General features: G+C 34.6%; 1 protein-coding gene across 3 annotated transcripts in view; it reads left to right on the forward strand.

Annotated features, from left to right (window-relative positions):
* Positions 1-24305, forward strand: part of SLCO1A2 (solute carrier organic anion transporter family member 1A2) — a 52034-nt gene extending 27729 nt beyond the window's left edge. For all 3 annotated transcript variants that reach the window (XM_076007614.1, XM_076007615.1, XM_076007613.1), the window contains 11 exons: positions 1840-1946; positions 4020-4166; positions 6229-6327; positions 6878-7099; positions 9523-9687; positions 11005-11200; positions 12733-12898; positions 14010-14182; positions 20573-20637; positions 21163-21280; positions 23432-24305. In XM_076007614.1, coding sequence (XP_075863729.1) covers positions 1840-1946; positions 4020-4166; positions 6229-6327; positions 6878-7099; positions 9523-9687; positions 11005-11200; positions 12733-12898; positions 14010-14182; positions 20573-20637; positions 21163-21280; positions 23432-23651 — 1678 coding nt within the window. In that variant the 3' untranslated portion in view covers positions 23652-24305. The remainder of the gene's footprint in view (positions 1-1839; positions 1947-4019; positions 4167-6228; positions 6328-6877; positions 7100-9522; positions 9688-11004; positions 11201-12732; positions 12899-14009; positions 14183-20572; positions 20638-21162; positions 21281-23431) is intronic.
* Positions 24306-27480: the final 3175 nt, after the last annotated feature.

Consider the following 27480-nt stretch of genomic DNA (forward strand, 5'->3'; position numbering starts at 1 on the left):
CTTTTGTGGACCTTGTCCACTTTTGCATTCATAAGCATCTTGCTGGAAACTTTCCAGTGATGTCTGGCAAGTCCTCAATTGCTCCCTTGCAGGCACTTATGGTCATGTTTCTCGTAAAATAGGACTCTGTGACGACTCCCTTATCTACTTTCCCATTTTCAAAATCTTGTTGAACTCTCTCTTCTCAAATCTCCCATTCCCTTTACTTTTGTGGAATTATGTCTTGCCTTTCTCTGTTTTAAAATCCATTTACTGTCATTTTGCTGGTGTTTTCGGAATGAATGGACTTTAAAGGAATTATTGGATTTTAAGTGCACAAATTCAGTGAACAAATGATATTTTATCCTTTCGGGTACTTTTGAAGGAATCAGGAGTTTCTAGGCAAGGAGTTTTTACTTTTACGCCCTATCTTATTCAAGAAAATATCAAGTAATATTTAGTTATTACTTACAATTCTTTTCACCATCTGCCAAAGGTGTTATTTCTTTGAGGCTGCCAAGTCTCATGGGATCACGGATATGGAGACAGACGCCTTTGTCCACAGCTCACAGCCAACCTCTGTGAGCATCACTGGGCAATTGTCCTAAGGGGGAAGTATTTTATACTTTTTATTGTGTCTGATAGCATAGAAATTAGGACTGTTGGTGGCATCCAAACATAACACTCTTTAGCTCATGTGGACCTCAGAAGGCCAAGATTTCTTTTGGCTTTTTCTTATTGAATAGAAACACAGAAAGGAATTCGCCATAATTTCTAACAAAGAGAAACTTAGCTAGAGGTGTTTTTCTCCATTCTTATAGCATATAATTTATTTTCTGAGAAAGAGCATGTGGATTATTCTTGGTAATTTGCCCAAGTTAAATGATTGTATTCTATTAATCCTTTTCTTCTTACAAGAAGAGAAAAAGTCACTACATTATGCTGTTATCGTGATTGAGATTCTACTAAGGCCTCTCTCATTATGAGGGGCAAATATTTCATTATTCTTAGGGGTTAATGAAACACATGAAAGAATTATTGTTTGTATTCTCAGAAAGTAAGAGTTATGCTTCTCATGAACAAATCCATAGTTGGAGACTTGTTTTGTTATCATTTCCCCTAAAACCTTTAGGGTTTTTTTTTGTTTGTTTGTTTGTTTTTTTGTTTTTTGAGACAGAGTCTCTTTCTGTTGCCTGGGCTAGAATGATGTGGTGTCAGCCTCACTCAGAGCAACCTCAAACTCTTGGGCTCAAGCAACCCTTCTGCCTCAGCCTCCTGAGTAGCTGGGACTACAGGCATGCACCACTATGCCCGGCTAATTTTTTCTATATATTTTTAGTTGTTCAGCTAATTTCTTTCTATTTTCAGTAGAGATGGGGGTCTCACTCTTGCTTAGGCTAATCTCGAACTCCTGAGCTCAAACAATCCTCCCCTCACTTTGGCCTCCTAGAGTGCTAGTATTACAGGCGTGAGCCACCACGCCCGGACACCTTTCTGTTCTTGATTACACTTTATTGAATTTCTTATTTTTCTTGGCTTTTTGTTCCTTATCCCACAGTAATTATTTCCAGGAAATGATCACCTAAAAAACACAGAAGGTTGATGTTAGATAATCTAAAAGTAGATCACCCACAGGCAGAGTATTGAAAGCTAACTATGAAAGGATTACACATTTATAATGAACAGCAAGTTCTTTTGATGATAATAATTTATGAGAATTAGAATGGCAAAGATGAAAAGACATTTTTGTTCGATTTGCATGTTGTAGCTTAAAGGAAGCAGGAGTCAATAATATATACATTGCCCACATTTTCCTCATTAGCTTCTTAACATAAACATGTTTTCCCTGTGTTCATACAGATATGAATATGAATCTACAGTTTCAGTTTCAGGCAACTTGTCCTCCAACAGTTTCTTGTGTATGGAAAATGGAACGCAGATTTTAAGACCAACACATGATCCATCAGGTTGTCTACTTCATTTTATTGCTTTCTATCTCAGTAAATTTGTAACTGGACACTTTCTGCTGAGGGGTCTTTGAATGAGATATTGGGTGTGGTTAAGTGAGTAAGGTGATGAACAAAAGATATTTTCTCTCTTCAGGGATTTTGGAAGGACTCACAGGGGTGAACAGGAATGACTAATAATGCAGAATGTCATTTATCTTATATTTGAATGTATTTAGTAAGACTGCCTTTTCTATTTATTAAAATGGTTATTGAAAAATGAATCAAAGATATCTACCCATGGACCACTGTAGAGTTGATCCCACAGAGGAAAATGTCTTAGAAGGATAGATTTGGTATATATGACTATGTAAATAGGAAATAGAGATAGAAACAAAGTTCAAGGGTTTTTTGTTATATCACTGATCTTTGATAGCAGGGAAAGCGGGCAAGTATGCTATGGTTCTGAATTACTCTACTCTTTTTCTACTGAACTAGGAACTGGTCTTTCTGCTCCCTTTTTCCTCTTTACTGGAAATACTACTTCACAACCCAACACAATAGTGGTGCTGCTTCTAGCTTCTTGTAGGCCCGGGCACCTAAGATACTGGCTTCTGCCCCTTCGTGTGCTAAGGAATCTGTAGAATCTACTGGTGATATCTAGTCTGGAGGTGACTCTGCAGACTTACCTCAGCCCAGAACTTTGCCTCCTATGATGAATTCATGTCAGTGGAAGTTGCAGTAGACTCCAAGTCTGGGAATTTCACTGCTACTGTTGAATCAGAGGGAACCAAAATAGTTTTAAAGAGTTGAAAAATAGCTGTCTCAGAAGCTCTAAGCCAAAGAACCCCCCAGGAACCAAAGGAAAACTGTGACATCAACAGTGGCCTGTGTTCTCTTTTTGGGCTGGCTTTTGCCAAAAACTGATCCAGGTGCTAGTCTTCATTGCAGTGGATATATCAAACCCTTTTTATTTTGGTATATCTCCAGGAAAGTGCACTGATATTTTCATTAGCTGATATTTGCAGTTTTGCCCTAGAATAGGCCTAGAGTTTGCCTGAGATATCTAGAAGCAAATCATTGTATTCATTATGCAAACAAATCTGAACAGCCAGAAATGGAGACTATGATTTTCTGGACTGGGTATGACTGAGAGATAGACCTCATAAGAAATCTGTGGACCCAGATGTCCTTAGGACCCTCTTGGGTGGCACCTGGCCAGTTTAGAGGAGGTGAGAGTACATTGTCCTTCACTTCCCTGAAAACAGCATTCCACAGAGCTTCCTCAGGGCTTACCAGCAATTTTGCCTTAGGACATAAATGAGGTACATAAAAGAGGTACATAAAAGTCTTCAGAAGATCTCCTTATCTTTCTCACTTTCAATTACCTTTGACCTAGTCTTTGTTATTCTACTAAGCAATGCTGCTCCAAAGATTGGGGTGGATTTCGTTATTGAACGTTATTTGGTGGTCACAGTATACTACAGACTTTACAGAGAAAATACGATTACTACTCAGTTAAATACTTCTAGTTTTTATAAAAGTAATTAGAGTTTTAGAGAATTCAAACTCTAGTGAGACTCTTGTTTAAATCTTATAAATATAGTATCAATTCCAGGGAGAGATGTTTGTGTGGTTTTTTTTTTCCCTCTCTCCAAAGTTGTGTAAGAATTGGGTAGCACTTGTAGAAGTTAACTAGGTCCAGTAGTTACTGGTGAACTGAATCTCTGGGAGAAATAAGAAGACTTGATTTTTTTAATGTTTGCCAATTTCTGTTGTGTAATACTCACCTCAACCTACCAATGAGTTGTCAGGAAACACTGAGTTGGGAAGAGGTATGTATATTCATTTCTCCCAACCCAGTAGGAACTGGCTTGAGCATAACACTTATATTTGTCCAGACCTAAGTGCTTTGTTAGAAAATGTAATAGGGGTGGCCCAGTAATTTATTGCTGGTGTAATACAAATCATTGACAAGGTACCATGGTCACATAAGAACTGTGAAATTCCTACAGAAAACTTATAAGTAAGTATCACTAACACTCTACTATCAAAGCATTAATCCAATGTCTTTTTTTGTTTGTTTTAATGCAGAGTGTACAAATGAAGTTAAATCATTAATGTGGGTGTATGTATTAGTGGGAAATATTATACGTGGAATGGGTGAAACTCCCATCATGCCTTTGGGTATTAGCTATATAGAAGATTTTGCCAAATCTGAAAACTCTCCTTTATATATTGGTAAGTTTGAAAATCTGCCTTAACTCCTTTTCAGGGTAGTAAGCTCCTTGAGGGTAGAAATTAGTTATTTATTTTTATTCTTAGTGATTTTCAGAATGATGAGAGCAGAGTGCCTTAGCACAGTTGATCATCATTAAAAGTTTGTTGAATGGAGCAGTTATATGCCAACTCCAAATGAGCCACTTTGTTAAATTTGCTTTCTTCTATTGGAAATATCACAAATCTAGTGCCCCTGGAGTTTTCTTTGATTCCTTCCTCAACACCATCCTGCATCCAATCTGTTACCAGATTTCTGATGTTTTCTCTACAATGTCTCTGTATTTAAGATCTTTCTCACTATTTTCTCTACCTCTATGTTTGTGCAGGCCCTCACTACTTCATTTGTAAGCTATTATAACTTCTTTATTGGTTGTGTTATCTTTAGTATTTTCTTTTATCAATTTCTTATAAACATTCTTGAAGTATAATTTTTCTCAAACATTTAAAATCATGTCTTCTCTACTATGCTCATGACATATACAGATTCCTTATTTATTAAATGTTATCTCTCCATGTATTACTCATGGCTCTGCACCCCATTTAGTTATTTAGTTTCTGTATGGTTTCTTATCTTCACAATCTCTCCATACCATTCAGACTTCTTCATATTTTCACAAATATCTGTCTTCATCTTTTTGGTTATATTTCTTTTCTTTCTTTTTTCTTTTTCTTTTCTTTTCTTTTTTTTTTTCTTTTCTTTTCTGAGACAGGATCTCACTCTGTCACCTGGTTAAAGTGCAGAGGCCTGATCAAAGTTCACTGCAACTTCAAACTCCTGGGGTCAAGTGATCCTCCTGGCTCAGGCTCCTGAATAGCTAGGACTACTGTCATGAGCCACTGCATCTGGCCAGCTATGTTTTTTGAACTTATCTTTTATAATTCCACATGTGTCATCTCTGGCATAATAATAAACCAAGACCCACCGTCTTATGTTGTCTTACAGTATCCTAAGTATTCTTAATTTATTATGCATGACTTACTTATATCCTTTAGTTATTCTATCCGCAATTGGTCATAAACTCATAACTTTGAATATAAGGTAATTTTCCTATCAGTAAAGACATATCCTTTAAAAACCAGAAAAGTTGAAGAGAGTGAGAGAAGATAGGAATAGACTTATGCATAATCAAGGTAGATTCAAATATTTAGGAATCATTACCCCAAATTACTCTTGGCATTTTTTGGTGACAGGCTGATTTTACAATAATCTTTTTTAGTGTTTTTCTATTCAGTTCTTTCAAATTCCTTCACATATTTATATTGAAAAAATGCAAACACTCTTCTACAATAAATTAACAAACACTTTGTTATAATATGAATTTCCTTATTCAACAAACACCAGGATGTAGATTATGAAAAAGTAACTGTGATAATCTCTATATGCATTAAGATGAATAAGACATGGGCCATGTAAGGTTAGTAAATAAATAACTACGTACTTATGGGTATTATATATATATATATAGTGTGTGTGTGTGTGTGTGTGAAGAAAGTTGAAAAAGTTTGTGTCTTGATTTTCAGTGAGCAGGGAAGGCTTAGCATAGATTCTGAATTGTAGACAAGTCATGAGGCAGCTGATGATCAAAGTTCCAATGAGTATGAGTTCAAGTAGGGACAGAGAGGACTGATGGAAATGGAAAATAAGAATGGGGAAGAGAAAAAAGGAGATCACGATAAAACTGAAAAGAAGTATCATAATTATGAGGGTATAGCGAGAAGGAAGCTTCGAGTTGGAGATTTGAGAGTGGAACTTTTCTGAGGAATGTGCTACAAGAAATTCATCATAACATGCTATAAAAATCTTTACCTGTGACCCAACATGAAAAAGAATTTGGAGGCCTAGAGAAAATGTCTTTAAATTCTGAGGCTTCTTTTCAACATAAACAGAAGCAAGTGTTGCTAATATGTACATCAAATTGAATATCTAAAGCAAAAACAGTTCAGTCTTCAGGCTTTTTATGGACCCAGAACTCTTTATGAGCATATAATTATAGTATAACTTTATATTTTCATTTGTTTTTAGGGTTTATAGAAACAGGAGCTATCATTGGCCCTTTGATTGGACTTTTGTTAGCATCATTCTGCACAAGTGTTTATGTAGACACTGGATCTGTGAACACAGGTAATCAATAAAATCAATTTATTCAGTATTGAGAGTATGCAAAGCACCTCTGATATGTTATTAATATTACAGTAATCACTGCCTTACTTGACCCTCAGTTAAATCGATTATCTCTATTTCACAAATAAGCAAACCGAAATGGAAGAGTTTAAATAACTTTTCAAATACTTCAAACCAAGAAGCAGTAGAGCAAGATAAAATGCTGATATGACTCAAAATCCAAGTTCTTTCTACTACTGCACTTCAACTATATATCTTGGTTTCAAAAGTTTTAAGCACAGTGGTTTCAATGTCTTTTAATCAAGCAATCATTTGTGGATAATTAAACAGACCTTTTAGTTATTTAGTAAGTACCCATTTTTAAATTCCTTACATGTTAAGACTGATAATCAGACTAACACCACATATTGTTAGACCAGTTTTATGGATGTTTGAATTATATATAAATTTTATACTTGGATAGACTTGAGAATTATAACTTTAATAATTTCTACTGTTTATAGAGGAAATAATGATGTAAGCTAATAAAAATGCATATATTTCTTTACAGATGAACTGACCATAGCTCCCACTGATACTCGTTGGGTTGGTGCCTGGTGGTTTGGCTTTTTGATTTGTGCAGGAGTGAATGTGCTGACTGCCATTCCTTTCTTCTTTTTGCCCAAAACACTTCCAAAGGAAGGATTAGAGGATAATGCTGACATAATTAAAAATAACAAAGAAGAGAACCAAAGAGAAGAGGACAAGAAGAAACAGGGTGGAATCACTAAAGGCAAATATAAACATCTTAAAGACTGTATAATTTATGTTTATTTTATATAGCTATGTCTGTATTTTAATCTAACACTATAATATAATATGCTTTGTTGAGATAGTTCAGCTGTCCTTAACAGTTACCAGTCCATAATGCCTAACTAGTCTAATTCTTCCTATGCTACCCCTTGAAAATAAATCATGTAATTTGGAAGCTGAATTATCTCAGGTCAGCATTTATATAAATTTTATGTCATTCTGGGCACTCAGACTCTTTCTATATTTGGTCCCATTTGCATTAAAAAGCTTACTTTACAGAGAACATAGTTCTAGTTAAAAGAAATAATCCAACAGAAATTCAAGCTAAGAATTAAAGTAAAAAAAAAATATTAATCCTAATAATCTATTTGGATTAGGTCTGTAACCAAAATGTTAGCTTAACAGTGAACTTCCTGTGAGTTAAGTAAGGCAAAGAAAGAAGACACCATAGGTGATATAATTCCCTACATTTGATAAAGGAAAAAACAATAATTTTTAAAAAGAAACTGTTACTAAAGTAACAAATTATTAAAAAAATTATCATGTGATGTATGATACAGGCAATATTGAGCCATATAAGGGTTTTTCAGAAAATGCAGGGATATATTTAATGTAACTTAAAAAAATATAGATCCTTAATATAAGCTCAAAACATAATTTACAGGTCTTTCTATGGGAGACTAACCCAAGATAGTCTATGTATTTAGTATTCAGGAGCACTGACTCTCAAATTTGGCTGAACGTTGGAATCACCTAGGAACTTTTAAAAATTACTGATGCCTGGACGTTCTGTAATATTCCCAGAAGGTCTGATTTAATTAGTGTGGGTTTATGTCCCGGGCACTAGAATTCTTAGAGTGTTTATTTGGAAGATGGGAGGGGTTCAGTTTCCTTGTCTGTAAAATGGACATAATTATAGTACTTATTATAGGATTGTGGTGTGACGATCAAAGGATTCTGACACATATTACTATTAATATTATTACCGCTACTAGTATTTTTATTGTTGTTGTTGCTATTTCTACCACCACCCTAAAATTATAATACCCATTTGCACAAAATTTTTGTTAACAACTGCAAATTCATTTATACTACAATTGAACATATTTTAATATTGTCTTGGCTTGTTAGGACCCAATTCAGAATATTGCAAATTCTCAGAATCATCATGATTATATTAACAACTCTTCTCAAAGGCCTCATATGGACTTACAGACCTCTTGTGGTCCGCAAGATCAATTCAATTTTCAAAACTAGGAAAGAGTTTAGTTCAGCTAAAAGCTTAGCTTAGTATTAGACACAGGGAAAATAAACTTGAACTACTGAGAGTCATCTATTGGGACAGGGATGCCAAGAAGTGTGTGATTTAAAAAGCTCCATGGATCTCTGACAATTCTTTCTCCTGTCATGTACCTTTATTTATAAATATGAATTCTACAATTAGAATTCATTTCTTCGTATTAAGCTGTGCTGCTTTTGGTTTTAGATTGTTCAACTTTTAGATATTTTGTCTTAGAATGAATTTTTAGGCAGTTTCCTAGGCAAACCAGGATAGTACAAAATAAAGAAATCAAGGCAGGGAACTTGAAGATAGGGAAAGTGAAAAGAAATCAGAATCGAGAATTTGAGCTGAAATGGCAGGGGTGTGACCTGGCATATTTATTAGAGAAAGGCCACACATTTGGCTCTGAGCCTTTTCAAATAGGGAAAAATTTTGCTTTTGTCATTTACAAGGTTCTCAGAATGAACCAAAAGAACCAGCATCTCTGAGAGTGGGACTTGGGTGGTGGTATTTTAAAAAAATATCTCCAGATGGTTCTAATGTGCAACTTATTGTTAAAGATTGGCAAACCCCACCAAAACGTTCTGAAGAAGCAGAAAGATTCCTGGTACTTGAACCAAATTACATCCCATAAATTCCTGCAATGTCTTCATTTTAAATGTTCAAGGAGGGATAAAAATCAATATGTGATTGTGAACTTATTTATCAAATTTATTTCCTTCCAGGCTTTAGAAGACAGAACAAGCATTTTTCATTCCAAATGATCTCTTAGAGAAAAGAAAATATTAACAGAAGGAAAAAGAGAAGAACAAACATGAAATGTTGGGGACACAGACAATATTTTGGTCACCTTAGAGTTTTGCTTTAAGATACAATAATGACTTACTGAAGGCAAAACTATTGTGTTCTGATCCCTAGCCAGTCAGCTACATAACTGACTTCTGGAAGCTACTAAGGCAATGCTATAACTTTAGTTTTCGAGGGATTAAAAGAATTAACAAACATGTACACATTACAAAACAAACAAAAAAATTTATAGGGGAGGTTGATGTTTCAGAAAAAGCCAATCACAAAATACAAAGCCAAGTTAGTTTGATACTGTTGTCATTCTTTCATTTCAGATTTTCTACCATTCATGAAAAGTCTTTCATGCAATCCAATTTACATGCTTTTCATACTTGTAAGTGTGCTACAGTTCAATGCATTTGTTAATATGTTCTCCTTCATGCCTAAATATATGGAACAGCAATATGGAAAATCATCTTCGGATGCAATCTTTCTAATTGGTATGTTTGCTTTTCTCTGCATTAGCAGCATGCTTTTTTCTTTCTTTCTTTTTTTTTTTTGTGAACAGTGTGATGTCAGGTCTAGGAAACTCCTAAATTGAAGTCTTTTAGGATATTTCTGTCTCTCTCTATTAGGATATTTCTGTCTCTATTTTCCCCTTCCACTCTCCAAAAAAAAAAAAAAAAAAAATCAAGAAAGGGTTGGGAAGGGAGAGGCCAGAAACATCCCGACTTTCTTCTCTGCTCTCTCTCCAGCGAAAATGCAAATTCATAATATTTATGGAAATCTTGGGGACTGCAAAACTTAGATACAATTTTCAAATAGTCAATCTATTAATTTAAAAAGGAAGACAGAATTAGCGCCTCAAGATTCGGTGTTTTACTCGGAGATTTTACTCTTTGGGCTCCAATTCATGTTCCTCTTAGTTTCCTGGTCCCCCTGGTGGCTGTCGGCGTCTCTGCGGCCACATACATGCTGCTTTTCCACACCTACCCTAGCGGTTCTACCCTACCTTAGTACCTTGGATTTTTTCCTGGGATCTTTCCATTGTTTTGAAAAGTCAATATCTCAGGCTACTTGAGTCCATATTACCTATAGTGCTTGTGAAAGGTTCAGATAACAAACTGCATCACACGTCACATACTAACTAAATCAGACTATAGTGCGGGGCTCTGGCTTTTGAACTGGATTTTTAACAAGCTCTCCCAAGCAGATGATTCAGTGAGCCAGGTGCTGGCATTGTATGAATGCAACACAGGGCTGTCTTTTCCTTTTCCTTTTCCTTTTTTTGGGTGGTGTTGAGAGAGGAAGAGTGCTGGTCAGTGAAATGTATATATACACTTGACAGCAACAGGCTCGCCAAAGTGACCCTCTAAAAGTACCTTGAGATGAGTCACATTCTGAACAACTGGAGGGGGAATAAATAACTGAAAAATTATGTATGTATCTTCCAATCCTACAGAATGGAGAGTAATAAATTGATGAATTACTGGTCAACTTTGCCACTACTACCCGTAGCCTAGAAAAAGAAATATTGGTCGTGATCCCCATCTATAAGAAATTTATAACCTACTGCAATTAATTAAATGAATGATAATAATAATAATCTTCCAAAATATTCTTCAGCATTATGGAGCATTTCAAAATGTCCCTGTATGTAATGTGTAACTAAGTAGGGGATCGAATGAAATCATTGTTCCTCACTGAGAGTTGGACCTAAATAGTTTCTTATGTATAAGACATATTAGATAAAAGTGATAATACATTTGTTTCTTTAATAAGCCATTTTGTAAATAATATTTTACTTGCATTTATAGGTGTTTATAACTTACCTCCGATATGCATTGGATATATTGCTGGTGGTTTAATTATGAAGAAGTTCAAGATTACTGTCAAACAAGCTGCCCACATAGCATGTTGGTTATCCTTATTTGAGTATCTAATCTATTTTTCAAGTTTTTTCATGACCTGTGCTAATTCTTCAGTTGCTGGCATAACTACCTCTTATGAAGGGTATGTTATTTTCTATTGAATCTTACACTCTTTTGACAAACAGCAGTATATTTTCTACAGTGGTTAGATCATTTGCTTATTAGAATTAATGGCAATGATCCATGGTCTCCCTGTATCTTTCCTCTATCTGTCAATCATAACCCAATCTATTCAAGTTCTAGGCTTATTAAGGAGGTTAGGAACATATCACAGGGTGAGTTTATGATTATAAATGTATGTGTGTGTCTGGTTGTCTTTGTGATATCCTTGTGGACATTAAAGTGCATATCAAAGAAACTACCTATAGTTTTAGTTTGTATTAGGATATGTCATCCATATATTTATATTCCTATAAATGAGTAAAACTAAGAGTGGACTATACAGTCTAAATAGCCTTTATATGTTTCCACTAGGGGCTTAAATTTAATATAAATGAATTCTCATGCATGAGAAACCAATTAATAAATTCATATATTTCATTTGTATAGTTATGTCTAAAATATTAAATAATTTTAGATTTTTATATTTTGAGAGTTATTGAAGTTTATTGAAAGGTTTTCCATAGTGATGTAAATTTTAAGAATTCACTTGTAGGGCATATTTAGATAATAGAGTCATCAGATAAAATGAAATGAAGAATATCTTAAAATACTCTTGCAAACATCAAGGATTATAAAATAGGACATCATTATAAGATTGTCATCAATAATTAAAAGACTAGAACAATTTCAAATATAAAATCATAAATTAATTTTATATACATGATCTGATTTGAGTCTTGCAAATTCCACTTAAGATAGGCATTATTATCTCCATTTTATAGGCGAAGAAATTGAGATTCAGAGGGATTTAATGACAAAGGGAATTCATGGCAAACCTCTTCAACTACATCAATATAGAAACATGGATTTTAAAATTATAAAGAATCTTAAAGATTTTCCCCATCTCCAATCATGCTGATTCCCTAAGAGAATGTGCAGAAAGCCACACTGGGATCTAGTCACATAGTTAGGACTTGAATCCAGTCTTTAGATTTCCATGCTAATGCTCTTTCAATCATATTACAAGTACTGGGCACTTTTTATACTCACAGAATGTATTTTTTTTTTTAACTCAAGAACCTATGTTGCTGGAGCTAAATGTATTTTCCATATTATAAATGGAACTTGCAGATTTTGATCTTCAAGTTAGCTCTTTCTTATTACTTTTCATCTTATGGATCAACCACAGAGATTAAGACATCTTCATTTTTGAATTCTAATAGTATCTGGAAAAATGCCTCTCATGTTGTAGGTATTCAATTAATGCTTGTTTATTGCCTATATGTTTTTCTGAAATAAATCATTAAAAATGTGACTATGTGGTCACTGAAGCAGGTATCTTTTGTACCAGAGCTACAGTACACAGACCACACATTGAAGGTGGAAAGATTTCTGTTTTTATTTTGGGGAGGAGAGGAAATGTAATTGGGAATTGACACGAAAAGGAGAGGGGGTGGGGAAAAAGGTTGAATGGTCTTTCAATATCCATGGCATTATTTTAAATCGTTTCAGAATTCCAAAAGATTTATATGTGGGAAATAGCATCCTTGCTGCCTGCAACATGGATTGCAACTGTCCAACTAAAACATGGGACCCTGTTTGTGGAAACAATGGCTTATCATATATGTCAGCTTGTCTTGCTGGTTGTGAGACATCGGTTGGAACAGGAATCAACATGGTAATACATGACAGAACTTTTGTTCACTATGTTGTCACTTTCCAACTATGAAATGGACCTATATGTAATACAAATAAAAGTGGTCTTTCCTGAAAATCAAATTTTTTTTATGTATGGAAAAAGTAATGTACTTCCTACATGCTCTCTTGATTACCTTTTATTTCCCAGATCTTACACAAAATATTTATAGTGTCTGAACACTAGTCTGTAATTTCTGAATGGTTTAGATTATTACTCAAATAATTTGGATTAAAAATACTCCAGACTAAAACATTTTTGTCATTTAGGTAAAGTTAGCAGTTTCGATTTCAATTGTTCAGCTAATCGCTGTGTTTTCTTTTTCCTGTGTATATGTACACATGTGCTGTGTTTTTTACATACTGACAGTTTTTTGAAAAAGTTGGAGTTAGAAATATTTTCTTGCCTCTAAGAATACAAAATGTCACACTACTTGTAATGTTGGTTGGTGATCAAAGTAAAATATAAATTTTGATTCTTATTAAGACCTGGAAACATATAACAATTTTAAAAAGGTTGAATGAACTTTGTTTTTGAAATAAACTATATATTTTTAGGAAAGCTTTATTTGTAAGTTTTTGAAATAAACTATATATTTTTAGAAAAGTTTTATTTGTAAGTATTTTTAGCAAAGCTTTATTTGTAAGCATCTGTTAATATTTCAACTCTGAAACAGATTTCGTCTGTCATACTTAGTGTTGCGAAAAAACAGTATTTGTTTTTTTTAAAAAATTATGCCATCAGGATAGCTTACTTATTGCAAATTTACTCCATATATTTAGACAAAAATACCATTTTTCTGAAACTGTCCATCTATGTTTTATTTTATGCAATAACCCTGAAAAAAACCATAAAGGATGTGGGAATACAGGGAGTAAGCAGTCTCTATCTTGATCCAACTGGCTATGTCAAAATAGTTGAGAATTGTGTTCAAGATTTTTCTTCTTAAAATAGAATACTGTACTATTTTGTTTTCTTTTTCATTTCTTTATTTTTTTGCATCTGGTTGTTTCTTTATTGAATGCAAGCTCATTCATAGAAAACAGACATGCAACCATAGCATGAATATTAATACTATTTTATTTTTTGACAGGTGTTCCAAAATTGTAGCTGCATTCACACATCAGGAAATTCATCTGCAATTCTTGGGCTGTGTGACAAAGGACATGACTGTTCTATGATGCTCCAGTACTTTCTAATTTTGTCGGGAATTGGCAGTTTCATTTATTCTTTAGCTGCCATACCTGGATATATGGTTCTCCTGAGGTACAAGAATTAATTTCATTATTTAGATTTCTTTCTGTTCATATATTAGCATAATTTTTTTTTTCTAAGGAAGCCACTTGGAGCACATGGTATCCAAGAACTCAGTGCTTTATAATACCATTTTTTAAGGGGTTGGCAGTAAGCATTGTAGAATTTTGCACAGTTTTTAAAGTTAGTGATAGAAATGTTCATCTGTTCATCATTTCCCTTCCTATTCCTCCTTTTTTTCCTTCCTTATTTCTTAGAACTCAATGAGTAAACCTTTCATTGTGCAACACAAGAAGAGACACATTTATATCTTAGGGTAAGCCATATGAAATGGTCATCTTGATAGGTGAAGAGTTAGTGCCCATTTCCTAGGGTTCAACTTACAGGACAGCGGAGTACAAAGCTGTTCAAAGCCCCCATTTCACCAAGCTCACTTGATCTTTCTGAGCTCCATTTTTCTATAATAAAAAATGAGCATAATCATAAATGCTCAACTCTTATAAAGCTACTGTGAAGCACAAATGATGAAGGGCTTTCTAAAACTAGGAGATTGCAGAGCTAAATTTCAAACCTAGGTACATTAAACATGTATTCTTCCAATTACAGCACTCTTCACTCCTAGCAAACAATCCTGAACACCGTTTGCATTTTTTTTCTTTTCTCTTTCTTTTACTGAACTCGGGAGCAGAGTTAAGTTAATCACATGCTCAGTTTATAACATATTATCATCATAGGCCAGGGCAGGGATTCTTTCTTGTTTTATTTTACTTTTTTTTCTTTTTTTAAAATTTTATTCTTTACTTCCACTCATCAGAGGCACCCACTTAAATATAATAGATATGTCTTTATTTATATATTTATTTTTGAGACAGAGTCTCACTCTGTTGCCCAGGCTAGAGTGCTGTGGCGTCAGCCTAGCTCACAGCAACCTCAAACTCCTGGGCTCAAGCGATCCTCCTGCCTCAGCCTCCCGAGTAGTTGGAACTACAGGCATGTGCCACCATGCCCAGTTAATTATATATATATATATATATATATATTTTTTTTTTTTTTTCTTTTTTAGTTGTCCAGCTAATTTCTTTCTATTTTTTTAGTAGAGATGGGATCTTGCTCTTGCTCAGGCTGGTCTCAAACTCCTGAGCTCAAACGATTCTCCCGCCTTGGCCTTTCTGAGTGCTAGGATTACAGGCGTGAGCCACTGCACCCCGGCCTAGATATATCTTTAAATACATATTTTCCTTTGTGAAATATTAAGAGTTGTATGTGTGTGTATATGTGATTTTATAGTCACACAGATGGTGACGTGCTGTAAGTGTTGCTCTGGTTCACAGGCACGTGCATAGGTAAATTCATCATCAGATATGATCATCAGTAAATTCATTATTAGGTACATCAATATTCCACTTTCACCAATATTTGTCAGAGATGTCAGAGATTCTCCATTTCTCCATTCAATCCATATCATTTACTGATGATAATCATCATCAGTCACCTAAGTACCTGCTGGTACTTAGAGTTTTTTTCATGCCATCACTGCATGAGAGTTCTCACCTTCTTATCGCCTCACTAACATTTGGAATTATCTGACTTTCTGTTGTTGAGGATTCCCATGAGTATAAATGGTAATGGTGGCTCATTGATATTTTAATATGTGATTTCCTGATACAGTGAGCTTAAGCATCTCTTCAAACTATTTTTTAGCTATTTGGCCTCTGCTTCAAAATGTTTACTCATTTTTTTTTGCCCATTTCCCCATTATGTTTCCTACCTTTTTCTTGGTGGTTTTGATGATTACTGTGTAAATTATAGATGTTAATGTAACACTGTTTACATGATACGATTCTTCTTCTAGTCTGTCATCTTTCTTTTAACTTTTTCACAGTATCATTTATGAAATGAAATCCTAAATTTTGTCTTACTGAAATCTAACAATTTTCTTGTCTTAGGGTTTGTGTGTTTAGGATGAAGGGTCAAATTTCAAAAGTATTTCCATTTTCCTAATTTAGAAAAATATTCCCTTAAATTTTATCCTACTGCTTTATAGCTTTATCTTTTGAGTATAATTCTTTATAACATGTCAAATCTATATGTAGATATTGTAGGGAGATAGATATCAGTGTTATTTTTCTCCATATAATAAACTTGTTTTCACAATAATAGGTTCTTTCTTCCTTGATATATGGTTCCACCTTTATCACGTCTCGAGTTTTTATATGATATGGGTCTACTTTTCACTCTTATTCTGCTCCACAGATGTATTTGTCTGTTCTCATATCAGTATCACACTGATTTTATTACTTTACCATTGTGAATGTTACTATTTCATTTGATAACTCTTCCTCAACCACCTGTCACCTTCATTTTTCCTTCATTCTTTTCTTCCCAAATTGATATAGCTATCCACAGAACTTTATGCTCCCAAATGAATTTCGGTGGATTTCGTAGATCAATTGGAGAATCTCTGACATCAAATATTGGTGAATGTGGAATATTTTTCCATTTAATTAAATTTTTCTTTATATCCTTGAATTGAGTTTTAAGTTCTCCATAAAGGTGATATGTCATTAGGTTGCTTCCTAAATATTATGTGTAAATTATACACACACGTATACAGATATATACACACTCTGATAAAAACACACTGTTTCTCTACTCACACAGAATCCTTCCGCCAAGCAGATGTGTGGGGTTTTTTTCCCCCACAATCACCAATTCTGCAACACCAGCTGGGTGCTCAACAGTTTGATTCAATTCTAGCGCCATCCCACAAGTTAAAGGACTCAGTCCTACAAGCCTGCCCTCATTTTCCATACCACTTGCGAGTCTGGGCCTCCCAGGCTTCTGTCCAACCAGCTATAAACTGGGGATTCCCCAGACCCTTCTTCACATTTGATAATTTGCTAGAATGCTTCCCAGAACTCAGATAGGAAACGCTTCACTTACATTTACAGTTTTATTATGAAGGTTATTATAAAGGATGCAAATGGAAGCCAGGGGAGGTTTGAAAGGGTACTGAGAGCACAAAAGTCTCTGTCCTTGTGGAGTTGGGGTGTGCCACCCTCCTGGCATGTGGATAAGTTTACCAAACCAGGAGCCCATCAAAGCGCCTTTTTAAGAGTTTTTAGAGAGCTTAATTTCCACCCTCTATTCACTGGGTCTTTGGTCTTCTGGGGTAGTCTGTCCCATCCTCGGGCTACCTAGGTGCCTGCCCTAAGTGATCTTATTTAGCATAAACTCAGAGGTGATCAAAAGCGGCCTCTTAAGAATAACAAAACATATTACAATTACTCAGGAAATTCCCAGGGAAGTCTAACATTATCAAGGAGTTCAGTTAGGGACAAACACCAAAAATATTTCTTATTATAACACATACACACACACACACACCCCCCTACACACTCACACAAAATGGTACTTTTGCTTTAAAATCTTACACATCTTAGACTTCTAAAATTTTCTTATAGGATCAGTTAATATCTCCAACTATGTTAAATTATAGTGGTATACTGTGTATTCTTGTTCTTTTCTAATCTTAATGGGAACTATATAAAATTTCTCCATTAAGTATGATGCTTACTGAAGATACTTAGTATGTGGTTGTCATCTAGTTTCTGAGTTTTTAATGATAAAATTGGTATTAAACTTTATCAAATACATTTTTCTACATCTGTAAAAACAATTATATATAATTTTTATAGTTAGGACTTTTTAGCATAGTGAAATAAAGTAATAGGCTTTTTAATGCTGTACTTTATTTTCATGTCTGGGAAAAACCTCATAATCACAATATTTTAATGCTCGATCTGGATTTGCTTAAATATTATTTTATTTAAAATTTTAACATCTATGTTGATAAGTAAAATAGATCTAATATTTGCTATGCCTTTTCTGTTTTGGACTCACTTTAGTTCCACAAAGTAGATTGGTAAATTTTCTGTTTTTTAATTTCTGGAACTATTTGCATGAATATCTATTTGTAGAAAGTTTTATAAATTCATGTGTAAAAGCATTTGTACTTTGGGCTTATTTGGACAGTGGTATTTGCTTATTATTTCCATTTAGTGTTACTATCTATTCACATTTTTTATTTTTACTTATATCTGTTATGTATAAGTGTTCATAATATTCTTTTATCATTCTCATATTCTCTGATGTATCTAAAGGATTTTCCCTTTTTGTCTTCTGTATTTTGTTTATTTGTATCTTATTTTTTTCTTGATCATTGTTGCCAGATGCTTGTTAATCTTATCTTTATGTTATAAATTTCTATTCTGTATTATGTCTTTTTTTGTTTCTTTTGGGTTTGCTTTGTTGTTCTTTAGTCAACTGTTTGAGTTTAACACTTAAATTATTTATTTTGATTATTATACTTCTATTATTACCAGCACTTACTGTTACCCTTTATCTTTTAGTATTTTCTTTTAGGGAATTCCATTTTATTTCTTATTAGAGTTGCAGTTCTAACTTTCTTGTGGTTCATAACATGCATGTTATATCTTTTTCCTTCCCTTTATCTTTAATCTTCCACTTTCCTTCATAGATGACTTGCGAGATCGGATTTTCTAACCTGAGTGAGATTGATGTGCCTAACCTATTTGAATTTTTTGTAATTATTGTGGTAGGATTATTTTTTTTTTTTTTTTTACTTTCCATTCTAAAGATTGGAATTTTTTCTGCTGCTTTGAAAGCTATATTTTCCCAAAAGGTTAACCTGATTATTGACATTCTTAGCTACATTTATGTCTTGCTTATCAATTTAAAAACTTTTCAGTATTAATATCTACTCCCTGATAAGACAAATACTTAATCATGCTCTCATTTTTCTTCATGTTTTACTCTTCTCCCCTATCTCTTGCCAAGATCATATTGTAGAGTTTAACACCTGGATTTTGGTAGATAAATTTTTCTCTATTATTATGGATGCTCCCTGGATATCTTACCATAATGGTGGAGGGATGCAACATATATGTTTGCTTGCTATTTTTAAATAAGTATTGAATTTCTCTCAGCATTTTCTTTATAACTTACATTATAATTTTTCTTTCTTATTCCTAAGTTCTGGAAATTGATGTTATCAATGCCAAATAATCATAAATGCTGGAGAACAATTTAAACTGCTTATAATTTATGAGCTATTAAGAGCTCATGCTCCTGTGAGATTATAAAGCACTATGTTAAAGATAATCAGAGGAAAAAATTACATTTTTTAAATAAAATTTAAATGCCCTATTTTCTGATTAAAAGGAAATCAGGTTGATTATAGTCACTTTGTTGTGCTAACAAATATATACAACCATCATGTCCTCATAATAGTTAAAAATTAAAAAAAAAAAAGGATATCAGGTGACCAAGAGGGTCATGCTAGGTCTCTTGGCTTTTTTATTTCCTTCTGAGTGAAAGGATTGATGTTGTGTAAATAATGTCTCTATCAGAAAGATAGTGTCTGGATCAACTCTGTCTTGCCTTATGAGGTTGTAGAATTATTCTGTTCAGTAAAATACTTGTTCCAAGAAATTACTAATAAAATGTAGTGCTTTCTAAAAATGTGCTGTATTCTTTCCCTTTTGTGAATAAAATTGCTTTTATTTTTTCAACTTCGAGCTAATCAGGGAAGGAAAGAGAGCACAGGAGAGTTCTTAAGGTGAATTTGTCTTAAGGTAGCCATGCTGATGCTGGAGTGAGTGGGACTCCAAAAAGCAACACTGGGGTAGTATGTTCTTCATTCTTTCTTATAGGAATTTCAGGCAACAGTGAAAAGATGGGGGGATTTTTGAAGCGAATGAAAGAAGCTCTGTGCAACTCTTGAAATTAAACCAAACCACTTAAACTAGATTTGCTTAGGATTTTTTTTTTCATCACTTTATTTTGACAATTTTTATTCCTGCTTCCTTTCCTTCTTACATTTACTCATGTAAATTCGTAGCTTTTCTATATTGTGTTAGTACAAATAATCTGAATACAGCTAGGGATGCGTTGTTCTTTTTTTTATTTTATTTTATTTTTTTTACTTTTTTTTTTTTAGACAGCTTTAAGTCCAGCAAAGATGCGTTGTTCTTGCTTTTTAGGCTTAAGGTTTAACCATGAGAATCAAGAACTACTGCTGTCAGTAGGAGGATACTAGGGTAGAATTGGGATGATTTCAAATATTTTCTTCTTTGCTAACTTTCTGGCAGAAATGAATGAGCAAAAAAGTGATGGGTAAAATGCCAGTCACCAGAAATGGGGTCCCTGTGTGGGCTATAGACTGGATAATCATGCCCTGAATAACCAAGAACTGAACATACAAGTAAATTTTTTAAGTGCTCAGTGTGTGTTACTAGCATACAAACAGTCCTTTTAAAAAACTATGGTAGTTTTCAAATCTTTATTTTTCTTTTATTTATACATTTATTTATTTTTTAGGTGTATCAAGCCTGAAGAGAAGTCTCTTGGTGTGGGAGTACATACATTTAGCACAAGAGTATTTGGTAAAAAACAGTTATTTTTCCCAACATTCTATCAGACCGGTATTTAATGCTAAGTAAATGAAATAATTCTCTCAAAATAACAGTCTATATTTCTTCTGTTTATAAGCATCATTTTGTAATTATTGCAAGAATGAAGTACATGAAGAAATGGAGAACTTATTTTATTTGAACAGGTCCTATCTGACCTTAATTACACTTTTTGTCTATTAGAAAAATTGAAAAAAAAAAAAAAACCAAACAGGAAATGCTTTGTTAAAATGTACACATGATTGGCCTGAAACATTTCAGAAAATACATAAAGTTCAGGATCTATAATTCCGTTTTATCCTTCAAATTACTTATACTTTATAACTTAGAAACTTAACCATAAAAGTGATGTAATTTCTAAAAATCAAATTCAGAGCATTAGGTTTGTATTTTGCTAAACTTTGTTGTACAAGCAGAAAATTGAAATATTTCCAAATAAAATAATTGTGGCTTAATTCTTACATTGTTAATAGATTTTTCTTTCTCTCTTACTTGTAGCTGGCATTCCTGCACCTATCTATTTTGGAGCTTTAGTGGACTCCACATGTTTACATTGGGGAAATTTGAAATGTGGTAAGCCAGGGGCATGCAGGATATACGATTCCATCAACTTCAGGTAAACATAATGATTTTTTTTTGCATTGTTTTATAAGCATAGACTATGCATAAAATGGCACCATTCATATCGAACATTTTCTTTGTCAAGTGATGGGAATACTTTTAGCTTTATTTGCAGAATAGATATTGATGTTATATTTCCATTTCTTATTTATACATTAGAATTTTTGTTTTCCCATTATTTCTAAAGTGGTTGATAAATATTGAATGGCTTCCCTAATCTAGCCTTTGAAAATGCTGTTTTTTAAATAGTTAGCAATCCACACATGATAGAAGGTAATAGCTGTGCATAAGCCACCTGTCCAAATTATGTTGCCTTCTAAAACCTCCTTATCCCATCCTATGTCATTGTATCATCTCCCTAGCCTGAAGCCTGACTTCCTCTCACCACCAATCTCTCATCTCCAAAAATGATATTTGTTCTCCTTCAAAGAATCTTGCTGAAACAATATCCTTCATGTTGCTGAATGCCTTATTTTTGGTTAATATAGATATGATTTTGAACAAAACTCTTTCATCTTGCTCTTCCTGTTTTTATGTGCTTGTTTATTTGGAGATTTGAATTTTGTTTCAATTTGTATTAATTTCTCCTGATGGGGCAATAAGAAAACTTTTCTATTTGCTAAAAAAAAATAATAATAATAATTTAGCATTGTTTAAAGCATTCTGAGATCTTTATCTTGACCAGCAAAAGGATATCTATCAAGAACTGTGAGGAGAGCGGATAGCATAAGAGATGACAGCATCATCTTGGCACCTGTTCCTTTTTCTCACAAAGTCCCACAGGGGCAGTGTGGAGACAGGCTCAGGCACGTGCTGGACATGCAGTGGGTTTGCACCCCAGTTAGGGACCCTCAAGAGTCACTGCTGGAGACTGGCTTCATCCTGCTGCTTAGATTCCTATTGATAGCAGCCTTAATTAAATGCTGATTGAGACACATTAAATAGATTCGATACCGTCCTCTGTTAGATTAATGAAACTGGCCCATGAAGTGGTGTATTTATAAGATAATTTACCAGAAGCTGAGATATTACAGGAAAGAGGGATAGATAGTATTGGTAGACAGTTCTCTATGGATGCCCACATTTCTGCATAACTGGTTGGCAGAGTCACTGCCAGCTTTTATTCCTTGACTTTTTTTTTTTTTTTTTTAAGAATGTTGAAACCTTGGTAGATGTAGATATGGATAGTGTCTCCTTCTAAAGCAGAGGGCAATTAGTTTGTTGTCCAGGATGATAAGAAAATGTCTCCCTCTGGGGCAAAGGTTGGGCAGATTTTCTTGCAGCCCATTTAAAAGATTGGGATTCCCTAAACTCAGGATTTCTTAGTTGTAACCCAAACCTGCTGTGTGCACAACGTTCGCCTGTGTGTCCCTCTGCGTGACGTCACCACTTTGGGACTTGGGAGGTAGGGAAAATCAGCCTGAACACAAAGCTGCTGTGCTGAGAGAAAAAAGTCCTTTGTCTCTAACCCAGGAGTCTGGTATCTTTTGCCAGCATCCATGAAACCATAGCAGACTAACTAACCTCTTAATTTACAAGCCAAGTACTCTAATAATTCTTGAGAACAAAATTACTGATTACCTTTAAATTTTGCCAAAAATATAAAGATGATCGCTTACATTTATTTCAATCTCCAGCTACACAAAGGAAAGTGATTTGGTGACACAATATACATTTATGATTAAAACTTTGGGCAAACTCAGAATAGAAAAGGAGAACTTCCTTAACTTGAGAAAGTTTATCTAAAAAAACATCCACAAGAGTATATACCATAACTAATGGTATTTCTTTTGGAAGCATTCTTATTATTAAATGCTGGAATAAAACTGCTATCATTGTCAGTATTAGATTTAAGGTAGAGATCCTATTCAATTAAAAAAATAATAAAAACAATAACAAAATATTAGAAAAGATGAAAATAAATTTGGATTTTCTCAATGGAAAATTAAAAAACCCAAATATATTAACAAACATTGGAATTAATAAGAGAGTTCAGCAAAGTTGCTGATATAAGACTGACATGCAATACAGTTGGCTGCTGTTACCCTTACGAGAATAAAATATGATAAAGATATATAAAATTAGTTTGTACTAACCATACTGTCTATGTAAGATTTAATATGTTTTAACTTTTTTTTTTAAATAGCCACATTTACCTCGGATTGCCAGCAGCACTGAGAGGATTAAGCTTTATTCCAGTCTTTTTAGTCCTTCTTCTTTTGAGGAATCGTCAGCTACCTGGTGAAAATGCCTCTTCAGGAACTGAACTTGTACAGACAAAGGTCACGGAGAAGGAAAATGAATGCAAAGATATACACCCAAATTCGAAGTTTTCGAATGATAATGTATTGAAAACAAAACTGTAATGACCTATTATATCAATTGTTCTCAGAATTGGAGAACTCATTGTACTTGATTGTTTTAAAAATCAATAGAGTCACTGCAGGTAACTTTTTCTTGTCTTTAAGAAACTCAAGAAATTTTTTTTCACTCCAGATAAAAGTATTCACTGATGATATTTCTTAGGTATCAATAGCACTTAAGATTTTCCTCGGAGGGACGTTTATAACAACCCACTACACAAGATTTTAGAGCCAGCTTTCTTATTAAAATAGCAAATTCTCTTTTAGCTCACAAAGGTAAGGGTATATTTCCCATATCTTCTGCTTTAAATAGTTCTAAAAATTTTCTGTTATGAAAATCTATTTAATTCCACTGAATTTGCACTTTGTTTTTGGGATTATTCAGAGACTGAAATTCTCATCCTGTTTATGTGAACATTTAAATATTTTATTCAAATTTATCCATGTGAAAAGAGCCTATGTCTTATTCTATTTAGGAATTGTCCTTTAGCACTTTCTATTCATTCCAGACATGACTCTTTTGTAATAGATTACTCATTAATATGTCATTGCTTGCTTTTGTTCTTTCTCTCCTTTATTACTCATGTAATATATGTGGTCATTTTGCTCAGAGGACTGATAAACTTTAATCAGGCTATTAAAAAATCATGTCACAAAGATTGTTGGATTTTTTTTTTCAGCATTTCAAATCTAATGACGAAACTTCTTCTTGTAAACAAGTATCTGAGACAAAAGATAAAAGGACAATATTAGAAAAAGTTTAGTCCTTAAAGGCTGTTTGTAGTGCCAGATTTTGTAATAAAAACCAAAAACAAAAACGCAAAAAACCGATTCCCAGAGTCAGGAAGACTGCTGAATAGACCAGTGTTTATGCCCCCTATTGTGTCCTAAGTTAGAACACAAACACTAATTTTCTAAAAATAATTTTAGAGAATAAAACTTGTAAAATGAAGCTTCTGTTTTGAAACTGAGGTGAATAAAGTTCAAGGTACATATTAAAAACTAAATCTAATCTACTCATATTATTACTTTGTAATCATGAAAAGTAAAATCAAAGAACAGAAGGATTTTAGAGTACAAGAGGCCTTACTTATCATGTACGGCTTCTGGTTCAAGAGAGTGGAATGAACAGACATATTTCTGTTTGTCTACTCCTTATTCTCCCTTCTATTGAAATGATAGCCAAAGTATAAAAATAACATAAATCCCTAATGATGAAGAGAATGCAGGAAGGTTGGGAGAATACTATGGTTATTTTTGCATAACATAAAGAGGAGGAGAGTGTTTGCAGGGATAGAATCGAATGGAGGAAGCTGTAATCCAGAATATATTTAGAAGTAGCCTGGAATGTAGGCAGGAAATGGGTTGCCAGTTCAGAGAGTATGAGTTGGTAGCTGGATAGCAAACGAGCCAGTTAATTGAAGGATGTTGTACAGATTATTTTACAAGCCAATATGATTTCCCAAATGATTGGATGTGTGATATAAAAAGAAAGCAACTGAGATGAGAAAGACTGGGTAGAACAGGTTTTGGGGGAAGGATTAAGAGTTAAGTTTTAGGCTCATGAAGTTTGAGACTTCATCTCTGGACGTATTAAAAATAACTAAGATTCAAGATGAAGGGTAGCCTTGAAACATGAGCAAAGAGCTAACAGCATTGGAAAAGAGGAGTGTCACTTTGCAGTAGATACAACTGCAGCAGTGCAGTATAGTGTGATGGTCCGATGTTATGAAATTAGAGCTGCTTTTTTTTTTTATTGTAGGGGAATGAAGAGAAGTAAATGGTCTGGAAGCTAAAATGAGAAGCAAGGCCTTAAACCTATATCCAGAGAGTTGTGAGAAAAGAGTAGAACAGTCCCTGCATGAGAAGTTTTCAGGGAAGCAGATTTTGCATACTGTGTCATGGTGAAGAGAATGCTCATTTATGAATCAGAGTCTGAGAGAAAAAGTAGAGAGGAAGAGGTGTGTGGGAATTAGACATGGAAATTAGAAGAAGGGGAATGAGAGATAACCTGGAATTGTAGGGTTTTTTAGGTGACTGACATAAACAGGAGCAAAGGACATAACGAGATTAGTTCTGATGGATTCAAGGCAGGTAGTGTTGGTGAGACTATGAGTGTCACAAGTAGGAGAGGTGGTGACCCCTTGTCATGGAGGCAAATTGGACAAGCTGAAACTTACTTGAGGATTGAGGGTCATTTCTAGACCCTTCCTAATAGGTTCAAGGTGATTAGAGAAAGCTGAGCCTTACTGAGCACACTTCACCCACTTGAACTCCTTCTATAGAGGATCATAGGCCTAATTTGGAGCCAGTACCTCGGGGTCTCTGTTATTCCTTCATGGGGAAGGTGGTATTTTACTGAGCATAGGGTTCTCTCTTAACACTTCTTGGTGGGGGAAGGCATGTCAGAGAAAGTGGGTGTTGGAGTGCGTTGGGATCTCCCATGACCTCTGTTCTTGGTGTCCAGGAGGCCTGGGGAGATCAGTTCTTATTCTGAGCACTTGCTCTACCCTCATGAGAACCCTTCCTATGTTGTCTTTCATCCCTGTGCTTGTTGCCTCCTGGTTGCAAGATGGCTGCTGCTCCGTGTTCACATTTTTTCTTTTGATAAACTCCAAAGACTTGTCTTTTAACGTAGGATGCTTGGCCTCCATGTGGTGAAAAAGTTTTGAAGGTTTCACGTCTTCACTGGATGGCCGGTCGCTGCATATGATGCAAAGCAGGCTTGGAGAACGTGAATCACCTGTTGCAATGAACCTATAATTTAAGCAGGACTCATGGTATTTTCTTTTAAATGCAACTTTCATTTTGTTGGCAGTCTTTGAGTCTTCTTCTGTCTCATCATTGGATCTCTCCCCCTTTTAAAAGAAGCTCTCCAGTGATGTTTGTTTTTTAGTCATTTTTGCTAGGGATAGCTTGTGGGCTTACAAAAACTGTGACTGAGAGAAACACACAGTGCAGGAAAGAAGTGTGGATGAAAGTGGTAAATAAAATAATGGGTGGGCCACCTGCAGACTAAAATAAGTGTCAGATTCTGACTTAGAGCCTGCCACCAGATGCAGCTGTACAATTGAAGTAAGATGCTCACTTGCCACTATAAAGCCTGCCACCAGATGCAATTTGTCACTTGCCACTCACACATAGGGTTTTGCTTTGAGTCTGCAAGTAGTTGATTTATTATTGTCTCTGTGCAGTCCAACCCCTCTGCTAATGATAATCTGTATTTGCAGCTGCTCCCCAGCGCTAGCATCACCCCCTCAGCTCCACCTCAGATCATCAGGCATTAGAATCTCATAAGGAGTGTGCAACCTAGATTTCTAACATGCGCAGTTTACAGCAGGGTTCACGCTCCTATGAGAATCTAATGGCCCCCGCTGATCTGACAGGAGGCGGAGCTCAGGCGACCATGGGAGTGATGGGGAGCAGCTGCAAACACAGATGAAGCTTCCCTTGCTTGTCTGCAGCTCACTTCCTGCTGTGAGGCCCAGTTCCTAACAGGCCACAGTACTGGTCCATGGCCTGGGGGTTGGGGACCACAGTTCTAGAGGACGTGCCTGTTGGTGTTTGTATGTAAGAAGGTTGGTTGCAGGCCATAGAATTCAAGTTGATGTCATTTTATGAAAATGAATAAATGTACACAGACAATAATTACAGAACGACAACTAAAAGTACTGGGTAATTTCAAACACCGTATTGATAAACAGTGAGTCACTCAGTAATTAAGAGGTTTTTTTTTTTTGCACAAGCTTTCAAGACAGGGCTTGGTGGGAAATGAGGACTCTGGCTTGATGAGAAAGAACAAAATCCAATCCCCTTTGGGAGAATAGAAGAA

The sequence above is a fragment of the Microcebus murinus genome, chromosome 10, assembly GCF_040939455.1.
Source record: "Microcebus murinus isolate Inina chromosome 10, M.murinus_Inina_mat1.0, whole genome shotgun sequence".
Classification (NCBI taxonomy): Eukaryota; Metazoa; Chordata; class Mammalia; order Primates; family Cheirogaleidae; genus Microcebus; species Microcebus murinus.